The 17,335-nt window shown below is 63.9% G+C and overlaps 1 protein-coding gene and 1 long non-coding RNA gene across 2 annotated transcripts; both read right to left on the bottom strand.

Annotated features, from left to right (window-relative positions):
- Positions 1 to 830: 830 nt before the first annotated feature.
- LOC136050948 (plectin-like) lies at positions 831 to 10,011 on the bottom strand. Its single transcript, XM_065740146.1, has 5 exons — positions 9,923 to 10,011; positions 8,200 to 8,293; positions 4,414 to 4,869; positions 1,271 to 1,348; positions 831 to 839 (listed from the first exon to the last, which is right to left on the bottom strand). The coding sequence occupies exons 1-5, from the start codon at positions 10,009 to 10,011 to the stop codon at positions 831 to 833; spliced, it is 726 nt and encodes a 241-aa protein (XP_065596218.1).
- A 4,162-nt stretch (positions 10,012 to 14,173) lies between these two features.
- LOC136050949 (uncharacterized) lies at positions 14,174 to 16,353 on the bottom strand. Its single transcript, XR_010622441.1, has 3 exons — positions 16,311 to 16,353; positions 14,830 to 14,946; positions 14,174 to 14,276 (listed from the first exon to the last, which is right to left on the bottom strand). It is a non-coding gene; the product is annotated as an uncharacterized LOC136050949 (long non-coding RNA).
- Positions 16,354 to 17,335: the final 982 nt, after the last annotated feature.

Here is a 17,335-nt window from a genome sequence, read left to right as displayed (position 1 = left end):
CCCCGCCCCACATTCCCCCCCCGCCCCACATCCGCCCCCCGCCCCACATCCCCCCCCCCGTCCCACATCCCTCCCCCGCCCCACATCCCCCCCCCGCCCCACATCCCCCCCCCCCGCCCCACACCCCCCCCCCCTGCCCCACATCCCACCCCCCGTCCCACACCCCCCCCCCTGCCCCACATCCCACCCCCCGTCCCACATCCCCCCCCCTGCCCCACATCCCCCCCCGTCCCACATCCCTCCCCCGCCCCACATCCCCCCCCCCTGCCCCCATCCCCCCCCCCAACCCCACATACCCCCCCCTGCCCACATCCCTCCCCCGCCCCACATCCCCCCCCGCCCCACATCCCCCCCGCCCCACATCCGCCCCCCGCCCCACATCCCCCCCCGCCCCACATCCCCTCCCCGCCCCACATCCCCCCCCCCTGCCCCACATCCCCCCCCGCCCCACATCCCCCCCCCGCCCCACATCCCCCCCCCGCCCCACATCCCCCCCCCGCCCCACATCCCCCCCCTCACCCCGTAGTTGTCCTTCTTCGCGGCCATGGCGCAGTTCCGCGCGCTCCAATCGAACGCGATCTCCTCCTCTCCGCGCGGCCGCGCAACCACCGCAGCTCCGCCGCCACCGCCGCCGCGAACGCGCGCAGCTCCTCCAGCGCGGACAGCCGCTCCTGGGACGCGCTCTGCACGGACACCGCCCCATAGCGCCGCTGCCCCATAGCTCTGCCCCATAGCTCTGCACCGCCCCATAGCTCTGCACTGCCCATAGCGCAGCCCCACAGACGCATAGCGCAGCTCCTCCAGCGCTCTCCCCTCCCCCCCTTCTCCCTTCAATACCCCTCCCCCTCCCCTCCCCATCTCCCTCCCCCTCCCCTCCTACTCCACTCCCCTCCCCTCTTTCTCCCCCTCCCCACCTCCCCTCCCTCCTCCCCTCTTTCTCCCCCTCCCCACCTCCCCTCCCCCCTTTCTCCCCTCCCCACCTCCCCTCCCTCCTCCCCTCTTTCTCCCCCTCCCCACCTCCCCCTCCCTCCCCTCCCCTCTTTCTTCCCCTCCCCCCCTCCCTCCCTCCCCTCTTTCTCCCCCTCCCCATCTCCCCCTCCCTCCCCTCCCCTCTTTCTCCCCTCCCTCCCCTCTTTCTCCCCCCCAATCTCCCCTTCCCCCCTCCCTCCCCTCCCCATCTCCCTTTCCCCCCTCCCCTCCCCTCTCCTCTTTCTCCCCCTCCCCATCTCCCCTTCCCCCCCCTCCCCTCCCCTCCCCCCCCGGTGCTGACCCTCAGAGCGTTGTAGTTGTGCTCCACAGTGTCCAGGGCGTCCCTGTACGCACTGCGCTGCCCCACGGACACCTGAGCCTGGGGGGGCACAGCCACAGTCACACCACCGCGGGGGGCACGGGGGGACATGGGGGGGACAACAGGGGTGACATGGGGGGACATGGGGGGGGGCATGGGGGGGGGCATGGAGGGGAGAAATGGGGGGGATATGAGGGGGGACAATGGGGGGACACATGGAAGACACATGGGGGGGACATGGGGTGGACATGGGGGGGATATGGGGAGAACGTGGGGTGAATATGGGGGGGACTGGGGGGGGAATATGGGGGGGAATGTGGGGGAACTGGGAGGGGAATGTGAGGGAAACATGGGGGGGACATGGGGTGGACATGGGGGGGATATGGGAGGAACGTGGGGTGAATATGGGGGGACTGGGGGGGGAATATGGGGGGAATGTGGGGGAACTGGGAGGGGAATGTGAGGGAAACATGGGGGGAATATGGGGGGGACTGGGGGGGAATGTGGGGGAACGTGGGGGGGATATGGGGGGCAACAGACAACATGGGCAGCAGCGCTGCATGCACTGCAGCAACGCATGGACAGCACCGCAACGCATGGGCAGCACTGCACTGCACGGTTCTGCAGCACTGCATGGACATCAATGCAATGCATGGGCTGCAGCACTGCATGGACAGCACTGCATGGACTGCAGTAATGAATGGGCACCAATGCAATGCATGGGCAGCACAGTGCATGGGTTGCAGCACAGCATGGGTTGCAGAGCTCAGCACAGGCTGCAGCACTGCATGGGCTGCAGCACAGTGCATGGGTTGCAGCACCGCATGGGCTGCAGCACAGGTGGCAGCACAGTGCTTGGGTTGCAGCACAGCACAGGTTGCAGAGCACAGCACAGGCTGCAGCACCGCATGGGTTGCAGAGCAGCGTGTGGCTTGCAGCACTGCATGGGTTGCAGAGCTCACAGGGGTTGCAGCACTGCATGGGTTGCAGGGCTCACATGGGTTGCAGAGCACAGCACAGGCTGCAGCACCGCATGGGTTGCAGCACAGCATGCGATGCAGAGCACAGTGTGGTTTGCAGCACCGCATGGGTTGCAGCACAGCACAGGTTGCAGCACCGCAGGGGTTGCAGAGCTCACATGGGTTGCAGAGCACAGCACTGACTGCAGCACCGCATGGGTTGCACATGTTGCAGCACAGCATGCGATGCAGAGCACAGTGTGGCTTGTAGCACTGCATGGGTTGCAGAGCTCGCATGGGTTGCAGGGCTCACATGGGTTGCAGAGCACGGCACTGACTGCAGCACCGCATGGGTTGCAGCACAGCATGCGATGCAGAGCAGCGTGTGGCTTTGCAGCACTGCATGGGTTGCAGAGCTCAGCACGGGTTGCAGTACCGCATGGGTTGCAGCACAGCATGCAATGCAGAGCACGGTGTGGCTTGCAGCACTGCATGGGTTGCAGCACATGTAGCAGCACAGCACAGGTTGCAGCACAGGTTGCAGCACGGTGCTTGGGTTGCAGCACAGCACGGGTTGCAGAGCACAGCACAGGCTGCAGCACCGCAAGGATTACAGCACAGGTTGCAGAGCACATCAAAGGTTGCAGCACCGCAGGGGTTTGCAGAGCTCAGCACGGATTGCAGCACAGCACAGGTCGCAGCTCAGCAAGGGTTGCAGCAACACATGGGTTGCAATACGCAGCAGGGGTTGCAGAGCTCGCAGGGGTTGCAACAGTGCAGGGGTGGCAGAGCTGACAGGGGTCGCAGCAGTGCATGGGTTGCAGAGATCCCAGGGGCTGTAGCACTGCAGGGGTTGCAGAGCTGCCAGGGGTCACAGCAGTGCAGGGGTTGCAGAGCTGCCAGGGGTCGCAGAGCTCCCAGGGGTCGCAGCAGTGCAGGGGTTGCAGAGCTGCCAGGGGTCGCAGAGCTGCCAGGGGTCACAGCAGTGCAGGGGTTGCAGAGATCCCAGGGGTCGCAGCACTGCAGGGGTCGCAGAGCTCGCAGGGGTGGCAGCAGAGCAGGGGTTGCAGAGGTCGCAGCAGTGCATGGGTTGCAGAGCTGGCAGGGGTCGCAGAGCTCGCAGGGGTGGCAGCAGTGCAGGGCTTGCAGAGGTCGCAGCAGTGCATGGGTTGCAGAGCTCCCAGGGGTGGCAGCAGTGCAGGGGTTGCAGAGCTGACAGGGGTCACAGCAGTGCAGGGGTTGCAGAGCTCCCAGGGGTGGCAGCAGTGCAGGGGTTGCAGAGCTGACAGGGGTCGCAGCAGTGCAAGGGTTGCAGAGCTCCCAGGGGTCACAGCAGTGCAGGGGTTGCAGAGCTCCCAGGGGTTATAGAGATGCAGGGATCACAGCAGTGCATGGGTTGCAGAGCTGACAGGGGTCGCAGAGCTCGCAGGGGTGGCAGCAGTGCAGGGCTTGCAGAGGTCGCAGCAGTGCATGGGTTGCAGAGCTCCCAGGGGTGGCAGCAGTGCAGGGTTGGCAGAGCTGACAGGGGTCGCAGCAGTGCAGGGGTTGCAGAGCTCCCAGGGGTTGAAGAGCTCTCAGGGGCCGCAGCAGTTCAGGGGTTGGAGAGCTGGCAGGGGTCGCAGCAGTGCAGGGGTTGCAGAGCTCCCAGGGGTTGAAGAGCTCTCAGGGGTCACAGCAGTGCAGGGGTTGCAGAGGTCGCAGCAGTGCATGGGTTGCAGAGCTTGCAGGGGTCGCAGCAGTGCAGGGGTTGCAGAGCTGGCAGGGGTCGCAGAGCTTTGCAGGGGTTGCAGCAGTGCATGGGTCGCAGCACTGTAGGGGTTGCAGAGCTCCCAGGGGTCGCAGCAGTGCAGGAGTTGCAGCAGTGCATGGGTTGCAGAGCTGGCAGGGGTCACAGCACTGCATGGGTTGCAAAGCTTGCAGGTTTTGCAGCAGTGCATGGGTTGCAGAGCTCTTGGGGCAGCAGCAGTACATGGGTTGCAGAGCTCCCAGGGGTTGCAGAGCTTGCAGGGGTCGCAGCAGTGCAGGGGTTGCAGAGCTGGCACGGGTCACAGCACTGCATGGGTTGCAAAGCTTGCAGGTTTTGCAGCAGCGCAGGGGTTGCGGAGCTCCCAGGGCGTCAGCCGTGCATGCCGTCGCACGCCTGGCTCAGCCCGGCGCATCACTGACCTCATCCTCCCTGGCGCGCTCGATCTTGGCTCGGAAGTCGCAGACGGAGCGATGCAGCGCGCGGTGCATTTCCAGCTGCGCCTCCACGCCGGGCAGATCCTCCCCCCACTCGGCCTCGGCCACGCGCCGCGCGTTCTCCTCCACCCAGCGACGCAGCTCCTGCACGTAGCGCAGCGCGGCCGCCTCGTCCCGCTCCGCCCGCAGCGCCGCATGGGTGGCGGCGGCGGCGGCCGCATGCGAGGCGGCGTGCAGCGCGTGCTCGGAGCGCAGCGCCACGAGGCGCTCGTGCAGGCGGTAGACGCGGCGGTACATCTGCTCGCCCTGCGCGTGCCGCCCGTCCTTCAGCGCCTGCACGTCGGCGAACAGCGCGCGCAGCATGGCGTCCGCCTGCTCCAGCTCGCGCTGCAGCTCCGCCGCGTGCTGCGGCGCCTTGCCCGACGACTGCAGGCGCAGCTCCTGCAGACAACGGGCAGCGTCAGCGCCGGGCTGCGGCGTGCGGCGCTGCGCTGCGTGGTGTGACGTGCCGTGCTGCAGCGTGTGCAGTGCTGCATGGCGTGCTGCGCTGCTGCGCTGTGTGCAGTGCTACGCTGCTGCATTGTGTGCTGCATCGTGTGCGGTGATGCATTGTGTGCAGTGCTGCGTGTGCTGCATTGTGTGCTGCATTGCTGCAATGTGTGCAGTGCTGCATTACTGCATTGTGTGCAGTGCTGTGCTGTGTAGCATTGCATTTGCACTGCAGTGTGTGCTGCATTGTGTGCAGTGCTGTGTTGTGTGCCGTGCTGCAGCGTGTGCTGCATTGTGTGCTGCATTGTGTGCAGTGATGTATTACTGCATTGTGTGCAGTGCTGTGCTGTGTGCCGTGCTGCAGCGTGTGCTGCATTGTGTGCTGCATTGTGTGCAGTGCTGCATTACTGCATTGTGTGCTGTGCTGTGTAGCATTGCATTTGCACTGCAGTGTGTGCTGCGTTGTGTGCAGTGCTGCGCTGTGTGCCGTGCTGCACCGTGTGCAGTGCTGCAGTGTGTGGCGTTGCATTGTGTGCTGCATTGTGTGCAGTGCTGCGTTGTGTGCCATGCTGCAGCGTGTGGCGTTGCATTGTGTGCTGCATCGTGTGCTGCACTGCGTGCAGTGCTGCGCTGTGTGCCGTGCTGCAGCGTGTGGCATTGCACTGTGTGCTGCATTGTGTGCTGCATTGCTGCACTGTGCTGCATTGTGTGCTGCATTGTGTGCTGCGTTGTGTGCCATGCTGCAGCGTGTGCTGCATTGTGTAGCATTGCATTGCACTGCATTGTGTGCTGCATTGCTGTGTTGTGTGCAGTGCTGCATTACTGCATTGTGTGCAGTGCTGCATTGTGTGCATTGCTGCGTTGTGTGCAGTGCTGCGTCATGTAGCGTTGCATTGCACTGCATCGCGCACTGTGCTGCACTGCTGCACTGCGTGCTGCGTTGTGTGCAGTGCTGCGCTGTGTGCCGCGCTGCAGCGTGTGCTGCATTGTGTGCAGTGCTGCATTGTGTAGCATTGCACTGCACTGCATTGTGTGCTGCACTGCTGCATTTGTGCTGCGCAGTGTGCTGCATTGTGTGCGGTGATGCATTGTGTGCAGTGCTGCGTGTGCTGCATTGTGTGCTGCATTGCTGCAATGTGTGCAGTGCTGCATTGTGTGCTGCGTTGTGTGCAGTGCTGCGCTGTGTGCCGCGCTGCAGCGTGTGCTGCATTGTGTGCTGCAGCTTGTGCAGTGCTGCATTACTGCATTGTGTGCAGTGCTGTGCTGTGTAGCATTGCATTTGCACTGCATTGTATGCTGCATTGTGTGCAGTGCTGCGCTGTGTGCCATGCTGCAGCGTGTGCTGCATTGTGTGCAGTGCTGCATTGTGTAGCATTGCACTGCACTGCATTGTGTGCTGCACTGCTGCATTTGTGCTGCGCTGTGTGCTGCATTGTGTGCCGTGCTGTGCTGTGTGCCGTGCTGCAGTGTGGCGCTGCGTTGTGTAGTGTTGCATTGCACTGCATTGTGTGCTGCACTGCTGCACTGTGTGCTGCACTGTGTGCACTGCTGCATTTTGTAGCATTGCATTGCACTGCATTGTGCACTGCACTGCTGCATTGCACTGCTGCATTGCACTGCATTGTGTGCTGCACTGCTGCATTGTGTGCAGTGCTGTGCTGTGTGCCATGCTGCAGCGTGCAGCGTTGCGTTGTGTGCTGCATTGTGGGCAGTGCTGCGTTGTGTAGCGTTGCATTGCACTGCATTTGTGTGCTGCATTGCTGCATATGCGTGCAGTGCTGCGCTGTGTGCTGCAGTGCTGCGTTGTGTGCAGTGCTGCATTGTGTGCTGCATTGCTGCATTGCACTGCAATGTGTGCTGTGCTGCATTTCTGCATTGCACTGCGTTGTGTGCAGTGCTGCAGCGTGCAGCATTGCATTGTGTGCTGCGCTGCACTGCATGCATTGCTGCATCGTGCAGCATTGCACTGCACTGCATTGTGTGCAGAGCTGCATGGTGCAGCGTTGCGTTGTGTGCTGCGTTGCATGGTGCAGTGCTGCACGGTGCAGCATCGCAGCATGCAGCGCTGCATCGTGCAGCCTTGCATTGCACTGTGTTGCATTGTGCTGCATTGCACCGTGCAGCACCGCACCACAGCACATTACACCATGCAGCGTTGCAGTGTGCAGCTCTGCAGCGTTCAGCACTGCTCCTCATTGCATGGAACTGCACAGCACTGCATCCTGTAGCACTGCACCATGCAGCACTGCTCCCTGTTGCATGGCAGCGTTCGGCCCTGCACCATGCAGCACTGCACCATGCAGAATTGCAGCTTGTTGCATGGCAGCATTCAGCCCTGCACCATGCAGAGCTGCACCATGCAGCACTGTTCCCAATGGCACTGCAGAGCTGCACCATGCAGCACTGCTCCCCGTGGCACTGCACCATGCAGCACTGCTCCCCCTGGCCCTGCACCATGCAGCATTGCTCCAATCACATGGAATCATTTAGTCCTGCACCACGCAGCATTGCACCATGCAGCACTGCCCCACGTGGCACTGCACCACGCAGCATTGCACCATGCAGCACAGCTCCCTGTGGCACTGCACCACACAGCACTGCACCATGCAGCATTGCACCACACAGCATTGCACCACGCAGCACTGCACCCTGCAGCACTGCACATGCAATACCGCACCATGCAGCATCGCAACACGCAGCATTGCATCCTGCAGCATTGCGCCTTGCAGCACTGCACCAGGCGGCACTGCTCCCTGTGGCACTGCACCACACAGCACTGCACCACACAGCACTGCACCATGCGGCACTGCTCCCTGTGGCACTATACCATGCAGCACAGCACCATGCAGCACTGCGCCATGCAGCACTGCGCCATGCAGCACTGCACCACACAGCACAGCACCATGCAGCCCTGCACCACGCAGCACTGCACCATGCAGCACTGCACCACGCAGCCCTGCACCACACAGCCCTGCACCACACAGCCCTGCGCCATGCAGCACAGCACCACACAGCACTGCACCATGCAGCCCTGCACCATGCAGCCCTGCACCATGCAGCACTGCACCACGCAGCACTGCACCACACAGCACTGCACCATGCAGCCCTGCACCATGCAGCACTGCACCATGCAGCACTGCACCACGCAGCACTGCACCACGCAGCACTGCACCACACAGCACTGCACCACGCAGCACTGCACCACGCAGCCCTGCACCACGCAGCACTGCACCATACAGCAGCACAGCAGCACGCAGCACGCAGCACGCTGCACGCCCTCACCGCCTGCAGCAGCGTGTCGGCCTGGTTCAGCTGCTCCTCGCACAGCTCCGCCTCCGTCTGCAGCTTCGTCACGATGCGCTGCAGCCGCTCCAACCTGCGCGCACCAACACGGGATGCAACGCGGCATGCAACACGGGATATAACACGGGATGCAACGCGGGATGTAACATGGGGATGCAACACGGGATGTAACACGGGATGCAATGCAGGGATGTAACATGGGGGTGCAACACGGGGATGTAACATGGGGATGCAACACATGATGCAACACGGGATGCAACGTAGGATGCAACGTGGGATGCAACACATGATGCAACACGGGATGCAACATGGGGATGCAACACAGGGATGCAACACGGGATATAACACGGGGATGCAACATGGGATGCAACACGGGATGCAACACGGGATGCAACATGGGATATAACACGAGGATGCAACACAGGATGCAACACGGGATGTAACATGGGGTGCAACGTGGGATGCAACGCGGGATGCAACACGGGATGCAACACGGGGATGTAACACGGGATGCAACACGGGATGCAACACGGGATGCAACATGGGATGCAACACGGGGATGTAACATGGGGATGTAACACAGGATGCAACACGGGATGCAATGCAGGGGTGTAACACGGGGATGTAACAGGGATGCAACGCGGGATGCAACATGGGGGTGTTAACACGGGATGCAACATGGGATGCAACATGGGATGCAACGCGGGGATGTAACACGGGATGCAACATGGGATTGCAAACACGGGATGCAATGCAGGGGTGTAACACGGGGATGTAACACAGGGATGCAACACGGGATGCAACACGGGATGCAACACGGGATGCAACGCGGGAATGCAATGCGGGATGCAACATGGGGATGCACTGCACCACACACCTACGCGCTGCTCCCCCCCCATGCAGTGGTGCCTCCCCCCATCCACCTCCTCGCCCCCCCTTCCCCACTCTCCTCTAACCCCCCTCCCCCCTCCCCCTCCCTCTTTTGCCCCTCCCCCCTCTCCTCCCTCTCCCCACTAAACCCTCCCCCCAAGCCCCATCTCCTCTCCCCCTCTCTCCCCCTTCCCACTCCTCTTCCACCCTCCCTCCCCCTCCCCCCTCTCCCCTCCTCTATCTTCCCTCCCCCCTCCCTCCCTCCCCTCCCTCCCTCCCTCCCTCCCTCCCTCCCCTCCACCCCTCCCCTCCCCCCACTCTTCCCCTCCCCCTCCTCCCTCTCCCCTCCTCTATCTTACCTCCCCCCGTCCCCCCTCCTCCCTCTCCCCCTCCTCTACCTTCCCTCCCCACCTCCCTCCCTCCCTCCCCATCCCCCCTCTCCCCTCCTCTACCTTCCCTCCCCCCCTCCATCCCCTCTCCCCACTCTTCCCCTCCCCTCCCCCCTCTCCCCTCCTCTACCTTCCCTCCCCTCCCCCCCTCCCTCCCCTCCCCCCACTCTTCTCCTCCCCCCTCTCCCCTCCTCTACCTTCCCTCCCCCCTCCCTCCATCCCTTCCCCCCCCCTCCCTCCCTCCCCATCCCTCCTCTCCCCCTCCTCTACCTTCCCTCCCCCTTCCCTCCCTCCCTCCCTCCCCTCTACTCCTCCCCTCCCCCCCACTCCTCCCCCTCCCCCCCACCCCTCCCCTCCCTCTCCCTCCCCCTCCCCCACCTCTCGCAGTCAGCCCCGCAGTGCGTCCTCCCCGCTGCAGCAGTGCCCGGTGCAGCTCGCCCCACTCCTTCTCGATGTCGGTGGGGTGAAACCCGGGCGGGAGCTGCAGCCGCCCCTCCTGCAGCGCGCCCTGCAATACCACGCGCGGCCCCATAGGGGGCGCACAATGCGATGCAATACCACGCGCGGCCCATAGGGGGCGAACAATGCGATGCAATACCACACGTGGCCGATAGGGGGCGGACAATGCAATGTGGTCCCCAGTGCTCCCAGTATGAGTGCTCCCAGTGCTCCCAGTGCTCCCAGTATGAGTGCTCCCCAGTGCTCCCAGTATGAGTGCTCCCAGTGCTCCCAGTATGAGTGCTCCCCAGGTCTCCCAGTGCTCCCCAGTATGAGTGCTCCCAGTGCTCCCAGTGCTCCCAGTGCTCCCAGTATGAGTGCTCCCAGTGCTCCCAGTATGAGTGCTCCCAGTGCTCCCAGTGCTCCCAGTGCCCCCAGTGCTCCCAGTTTGAGTGCTCCCAGTGCTCCCAGTTTGAGTGCTCCCAGTGCCCCAGTGCTCCCAGTTTGAGTGCTCCCAGTGCTCCCAGTATGAGTGCTCCCAGTGCTCCCAGTATGAGTGCTCCCAGTGTTCCCAGTGCTCCCAGTATGAGTGCTCCCAGTGCTCCCAGTATGAGTGCTCCCAGTGCTCCCAGTGCTCCCAGTTTGAGTGCTCCCAGTGCTCCCAGTGCCCCCAGTGCTCCCAGTGCTCCCAGTGCTCCCAGGTCTCCCAGGTCTCCCAGTGCTCCCAGTTTGAGTGCTCCAGGTCTCCCAGTGCTCCCAGTGCTCCCAGTTTGAGTGCTCCCAGGTCTCCCAGGTCTCCCAGGTCTCCCAGTGCTCCCAGTTTGAGTGCTCCCAGTGCTCCCAGTGCTCCCAGTGCTCCCAGTTTGAGTGCTCCCCAGTGCTCCCAGTTTGAGTGCCCCCCGGTCTCCCAGTGGCACCTGCAGTTCGTGGTAGTGGCTCTTGAGGCGCTGTCGGTCGCTGTCCTTCGCCGGGAGCTCCGTGTCCTTGAGACGCACGAACTGCTGCCACAGCACCTGCGCAATGGGGCAGCGTGTGGGGCACGGTGGGGCCGAGTGTGGGGCAGGGGGGGGCAGGGTGTGGGGGCAATGTGTGGGGCAGGGTGGGGCGGGGTGTGGGGGAGGGTGTGGGGCAATATGTGGGGCAGGGTGTGGGGCAGTGTGGGGCAGGGTGTGGGGCAGTGTGGGGCAGGGTGTGGGGCAGTGTGGGGCAGAGTGTGAGGGAGGGTGTGGGGCAGGGTGTGGGGCAGTGTGGGGCAGGGTGTGGGGCAGGGTGGGGCAGGGTGTAGGGGCATTATGGGGCGCTATGGGGCAGGGTGACGGGCGCTATGGGGTGCTTTGGGGCAGGGTGTGGGGCGCCATTGGGCGCTATGGGGTGCTATGGGGCAGGGTGTGGGGTGCTATGGGGCAGGGTGTGGGGCGCTATGGGGCGCTATGGGGCAGGGTGTGGGTGCTGTGGGGCGTGGTGGGGCGCTGTGGGGCGCTATGGGGCAGGGTGTGGGGCGCTATGGGGTGCTGCGGGGCAGGGTGTGGGGAGCTATGGGGCGTTATGGGGCAGGGTGATGGCGCTGTGGGGCGCTATGGGGCAGGGTGTGGGCGCTATGGGGCGCTATGGGGCAGGGTGTGGGTGCTGTGGGGTGCGGTGGGGCGCTATGGGGCACTATGGGGCAGGGTGTGGGGCAATTAGGGGGCGCTATGGGGCGCTATGGGGCAGGGTGTGGGCGCTGTGGGGCGCTGTGGGGCGCTATGGGGTGCTATGGGGCGCTATGGGGCAGGGTGTGGGGCGCTATGGGGTGCTATGGGGCAGGGTGTGGGCGCTGTGGGGCGCTATGGGGCACTATGGGGCAGGGTGTGGGGCAATTAGGGGCGCTATGGGGCGCTATGGGGCAGGGTGTGGGGCGCTATGGGGCGCTATGGGGCAGGGTGTGGGCGCTGTGGGGCGCTATGGGGCACTATGGGGCAGGGTGTGGTGCAATTAGGGGCGCTATGGGGCGCTATGGGGCAGGGTGTGGGCGCTGTGGGGTGCTATGGGGCACTATGGGGCAGGGTGTGGTGCAATTAGGGGCGCTATGGGGCGCTATGGGGCAGGGTGTGGGGCGCTATGGGGCGCTATGGGGCAGGGGTGTGGGCGCTGTGGGGCGCTGACCTGCGCGTCGTGCAGCGCTGTGGGGGCGGCGCTGCTGTTGGAGCAGCACTGTGTGCTCACGCATCCACTGCAGCAGCTGCGACACCGCGCGCACGTAGCGCTCACTGCGCGGCTCCGCCTGCACCGCGGGGACACCGTGACACAACTACACAACCACACAGTGACACAGCCACACAGCGACACAACCACACAATGACACAATGACACAACCACACAGTGACACACCCGCACAGTGACACAACCACACAGCGACACAACCACACAATGACACAATGACACAACCACACAACCACACGTAGCGCTCACTGCGCGGCTCCGCCTGCCACCGCGGGGACACCGTGACACAACTACACAACCACACAGTGACACAAACCGCACAGTGACACAACCGCACAGTGACACAGTGACACAACCGCACAGTGACACAACCACACAGTGACACAGTGACACAACCACACAGTGACACAACCGCACAACTGCACAGTGACACAGTGACACAACCACACAGCGACACAGTGACACAACCAACACAGTGACACAACCGCACAACTGCACAGTGACACAACCACACAACCACACAGTGACACAACCACACAATGACACAGTGACACAGTGACACAATGACACAACCACACAACTACACAACCACACAGCGACACAACCTGCACAGTGACACAGTGACACAACTGCACAGTGACACAACTACACAACCACACGTAGCGCTCACTGCGCGGCTCCGCCTGCACTGCGGGGGACACCGTGACACAACTACACAAACCACACAGTGACACAACCGCACAGTGACACAGTGACACAACCGCACAGTGACACAATGGACACAACCACACAACCACACAGCGACACAGTGACACAGTGACACAACCACACAGCGACACAGTGACACAACCACACAGTGACACAGTGACACAACCACACAATGACACAACCACACAGCAACACAAGGACACAACCACACAACCACACGTAGCACTCACTGCGCGGCTCCGCCTGCACCGCGGGGACACAACCACACAACCACACAGTGACACAACCACACAAACCGCACAGTGACACAATGACACAGTGACACAACCACACAACAACACAACCACACAGTGACACAGTGACACAACCACACAACCACACAATGACACAACTACACAATGACACAATGGCACAACGACACAACCACACAGTGACACAAGGACACAACCACACGTAGCGCTCACTGCGCGGCTCCGCCTGCACCGCGGGGACACAGTGACACAACCACACAACCACACAATGACACAACCGCACAGTGACACAACAGCACAACCACACAACCACACAACCACACAACGCAGCCGCGCGCAATGAAGGGGGGCGGCCGTGGGGTGCGGCCACGGCACACAACAACAGCAGCACACAACCACGGAGTGCAGTGATGCCACACGGCCGTGGGGACACAGCTATGGGGTGAGCCCTCCGCTATGGGGCTGAGCTCTCTGCTGTGGGGCTGAGCCCTCTGCTGTGGGGCTGAGCCCTCCACTACGGGGCTGATCCCTCCACTATGGGTCTGACCCCTCTGCTATGGGGCTGAGCTCTCCGTTATGGGGCTGAGCCCACCGCTATGGGGCTGAGCCCTCTGCTATGGGGCTGAGCCCTCTGCTGTGGGGCTGAGCCCCTCCGCTGTGGGTCTGAGCCCGCCCGCTGTGGGGCTGAGCCCTCTGCTATGGCTCTGAGCGCTCTGCTATGAGGCTGATCCCTCCGCTATGGGGCTGGACCCCCTCCTCTATGGGGCTGAGCCCTCCTCTATGGGGCTGAGCCCTCCGCTATGGGGCTGACCCTCCACTATGGGGCTGATCCCTCCACTATGGGTCTGACCCCTCTGCTATGGGGGCTGATCCCTCTGCTATGGGGCTGAGCTCTCCACTATGGGTCTGAGCTCTCCGCTATGGGTCTGAGCCCTCCACTATGGGTCTGAGCCTTCTGCTATGGGTCTGAGCCGCCCGTTGTGGGGGCTGGCCCCTCCACTATGGGTCTGAGCCTTCTGCTATGGGGCTGACCCTCCACGGTGGGTCTGATCCCTCCGCTGTGGGGGCGCCCCCCAGCCCCCCCGCCCCACACTCACGTCGTGCGCGGCGTCGTTGGTGTCGTCGGTGCGCGGCATGGCGTCGTACAGCGATGACACGTACGTGAGGATCGACTTCTCGTCCGGCTGCGGCACGTCCACATCTACGGCACGACACGGCTGCCCCACTGCTGCCCCACGGCTGCCCCATAGCTGACCCACTGCTGCCCCATAGCTGCCCCATAGCTGCCCCCACTGCTGCCCCATAGCTGCTCTATAGCTGCCCCATAGCTGACCCACTGCTGCCCCATAGCTGCCCCATAGCTGATCTATAGCTGGCCCCCACTGCTGCCCCCACTGCTGCCCCACGGCTGCCCCATAAGCTGACCCACTGCTGCCCCATAGCTGACCCACTGCTGCCCCATAGAATTGCCACTGCTGCCCCACGGCTGCCCCATAGCTGCCCCATAGCTGCCCCACAGCTGACCCACTGCTGTCCCATAGCTGCCCCACAGCTGACTCATAGCTGCCCTATAACTGACCCCACTGCTGCCCCCACACCTGCCCCACAGCTGACCCATAGCTGCCCCCACTGCTGCCCCAGCTCTGCCCCACACCTCGCCCAGCTCTGCCCCCACATCTTCCCCCTCCTGCCTCAGCTCTGCCCCAGCTCTGCCCCACAGCTCCCCCCTCGTGCCCCACATCTGTGGGTCGTACCCTCGGGGTCGAGCAGCCGCGTGACCCCCAGCTCCGTCTCGGCGACGCTGAAGGCGTGCTCCAGGTTCTGCAGGCTGCTCTGCTGCTGCACGCGCCCCATATCCACCCAGCTGCGGCCTGCCCCACAGCACCGCCCCCACGTCAGCGCCCCATAGCGCTGCCCCCATAGCGCTGTCCCACATCAATGTCCCATAGCACTGCCCCATAATACTGTCCCATGTCAGCGCCCCATAGCGCTGCCCCATAGCTCTGTCCCACATCAATGGTCCCATAGCGCTGCCCCATAACACCGCCCCACGTCAGCGCCCCATAGCGCTGCCCCATAGCTCTGTCCCACATCAATGTCCCATAGCACTGCCTCATAACACCGCCCCACGTCAGCGCCCCATAGCACTGCCCCATAGCTCTGTCCCACATCAATGTCCCATAGCACTGCCCCATAATACTGTCCCATGTCAGCGCCCCATAGCGCTGCCCCCATAGCTCTGTCCCACATCAATGTCCCATAGCACTGCCTCATAACACCGCCCCACGTCAGCGCCCCATAGCGCTGCCCCATAGCTCTGTCCCACATCAATGTCCCATAGCATTGCCCCATAGCACCATCCCACATCACCACCCCATAGCGCACCCCCATGTCCCCCCATGCCCCCAAGTCCCCCATTCCCCCCCAAGCCCCCCAAGCCCCAATTCCCCCCATGCCCCCCATGCCCCCCCATGTACCCCCCATCTCCCTCATCACCCCCCATGTCTCCCCAGACCCCCATGCCCCCCATGTCCCCCTCAAGCCTCAATTCCCTCATGCCCCCCAAGCCCCCCATGTCCCCCCATGCCCCAATTCCCCCTATGTCCCCCCTATGTCCCCCCCATGCCCCCCAAGCCCCCCCATACCCCCCCATGCCCCCCCATGCCCCCCAAGCCCCCCCATACCCCCCCATGGCCCCCATGCCCCCTAGCCCCCAATACCCCCCCCCATGCCCCCCATTCCACTCATACCCCCCATTCCCCCCATGCCAGCCCTATGTCCCCCAATTCCCCCCATGTCCCCCCATTCCCCTCAAGCCCCCCATGTCCCCCCCATCTCCCCTATCACCCCCCATGTCCCCTAATGCCCCCATGTCTCCCCCAAGCCCCCCATGTCCCCCCATCTCCCCTATCACCCCCCATGTCCCCTAATGCCCCCATGTCTCCCCCAACCCCCATCCCCCCACACCCCACACCCCCCCAACCCCGGTATTGGTGTTGGTGTATGATGGCGTTGAAGAGGCGGCCGTCGCGCCATCCCCCCCATGCCCCCCCATCCCCCCATCTGCCCCCAACCCCCCATCCCCCCCCCCGTACCGATGTTGGTGTATGATGGCGTTGAAGAGGCAGCTGTCCCCCCATCCCCCCCCATCCCCCCCATCTCCCCCCATTCCCCCACTCCCCCACTCCCCCATCCCCCCATCCCCCCAAATCCCCCCCACCCCCTCCCCCGTAACGGTGGCGGTGTATGATGGCGTTGAAGAGGCGGCCGTCGCGCCATCCCCCCCACCCCCCCACTCCCCCCATCCCCCCCATCCCCCCACTCCCCCATCCCCCCCATGTCCCCCCATCCCCCCCAATCCTCCCCACTCCCCATCCCCCCATCTGTCCCCCACCCCCAATCCCCCCCATCAACCCCATCCCCCCCAAATCCCCCCCCACACCCCCCTCCCCCCGTGACCGGTGGCGGTGTATGATGGCGTTGAAGAGGCGCCCGTCGCGCCATCCCCCCCATCCCCCCACTCCCCCATCTCCCCCATCCCCCCAATCCCCAATCCCCCCCATCCACCCATCCCCCATCCCCCTCATCCCCCCCCATCTCCCCCCACTCCCCCATGCCCCCCATCCCCCCCAAATCCCCCCCACCCCACCCCCCCGTACCGGTGTCGGTGTATGATGGCATTGAAGAGCCGCCCGTCGCGCCATCCCCCCCATCCCCCCACTCTCCCATCCCCCCATCCCCCCCATCCACCCATCCCCCATCCCCCCCCATCCCCCCCACTCCCCCATCCCCCCAAATCCCCCCACGCCCCCGTACCGGTGGGCGGTGTATGATGGCGTTGAAGAGCCGCCCGTCGCGCCAGCTGCTGCTGAAGTTGTCGCAGCGGAGCCCCGGGTACGGGCCGCACCGCGCGCTGCGCCCACAGCAGCAGCTTCTCCTTCGCCGTCATCTCCTCCGACTGCCCGCTCACCTGGATGCACGACATCTGCCCGCGCACCGCGCGCGCTCAGCGTGCAACGCACACACACTCAGCGTGCAACGCACACACAGTGTGCAACGCACACACAGTCACTGTGCAACGCACACACAGTCACTGTGCAACGCACACACATGCCGTGTGCAACGCAGACAGTCACTGTGCAACGTGGGCACTCAGTGTGCAAACACACCACACGCTCAGTGTGCAACACACGCATTCAGTGTGCAACACGCTCAGTGTGCAACGCACACACACTCAGCGTGCAAGGCACAGACACTCAG

The sequence above is a fragment of the Cyrtonyx montezumae genome, unplaced genomic scaffold (assembly GCF_038088225.1).
Source record: "Cyrtonyx montezumae isolate F1298 unplaced genomic scaffold, pur_monq_1.0 scaffold_253, whole genome shotgun sequence".
Taxonomy (NCBI): Eukaryota; Metazoa; Chordata; class Aves; order Galliformes; family Odontophoridae; genus Cyrtonyx; species Cyrtonyx montezumae.
Note: the sequence above shows the minus strand (reverse complement) of the source record. Positions and strands in the feature narration are given on the sequence as shown.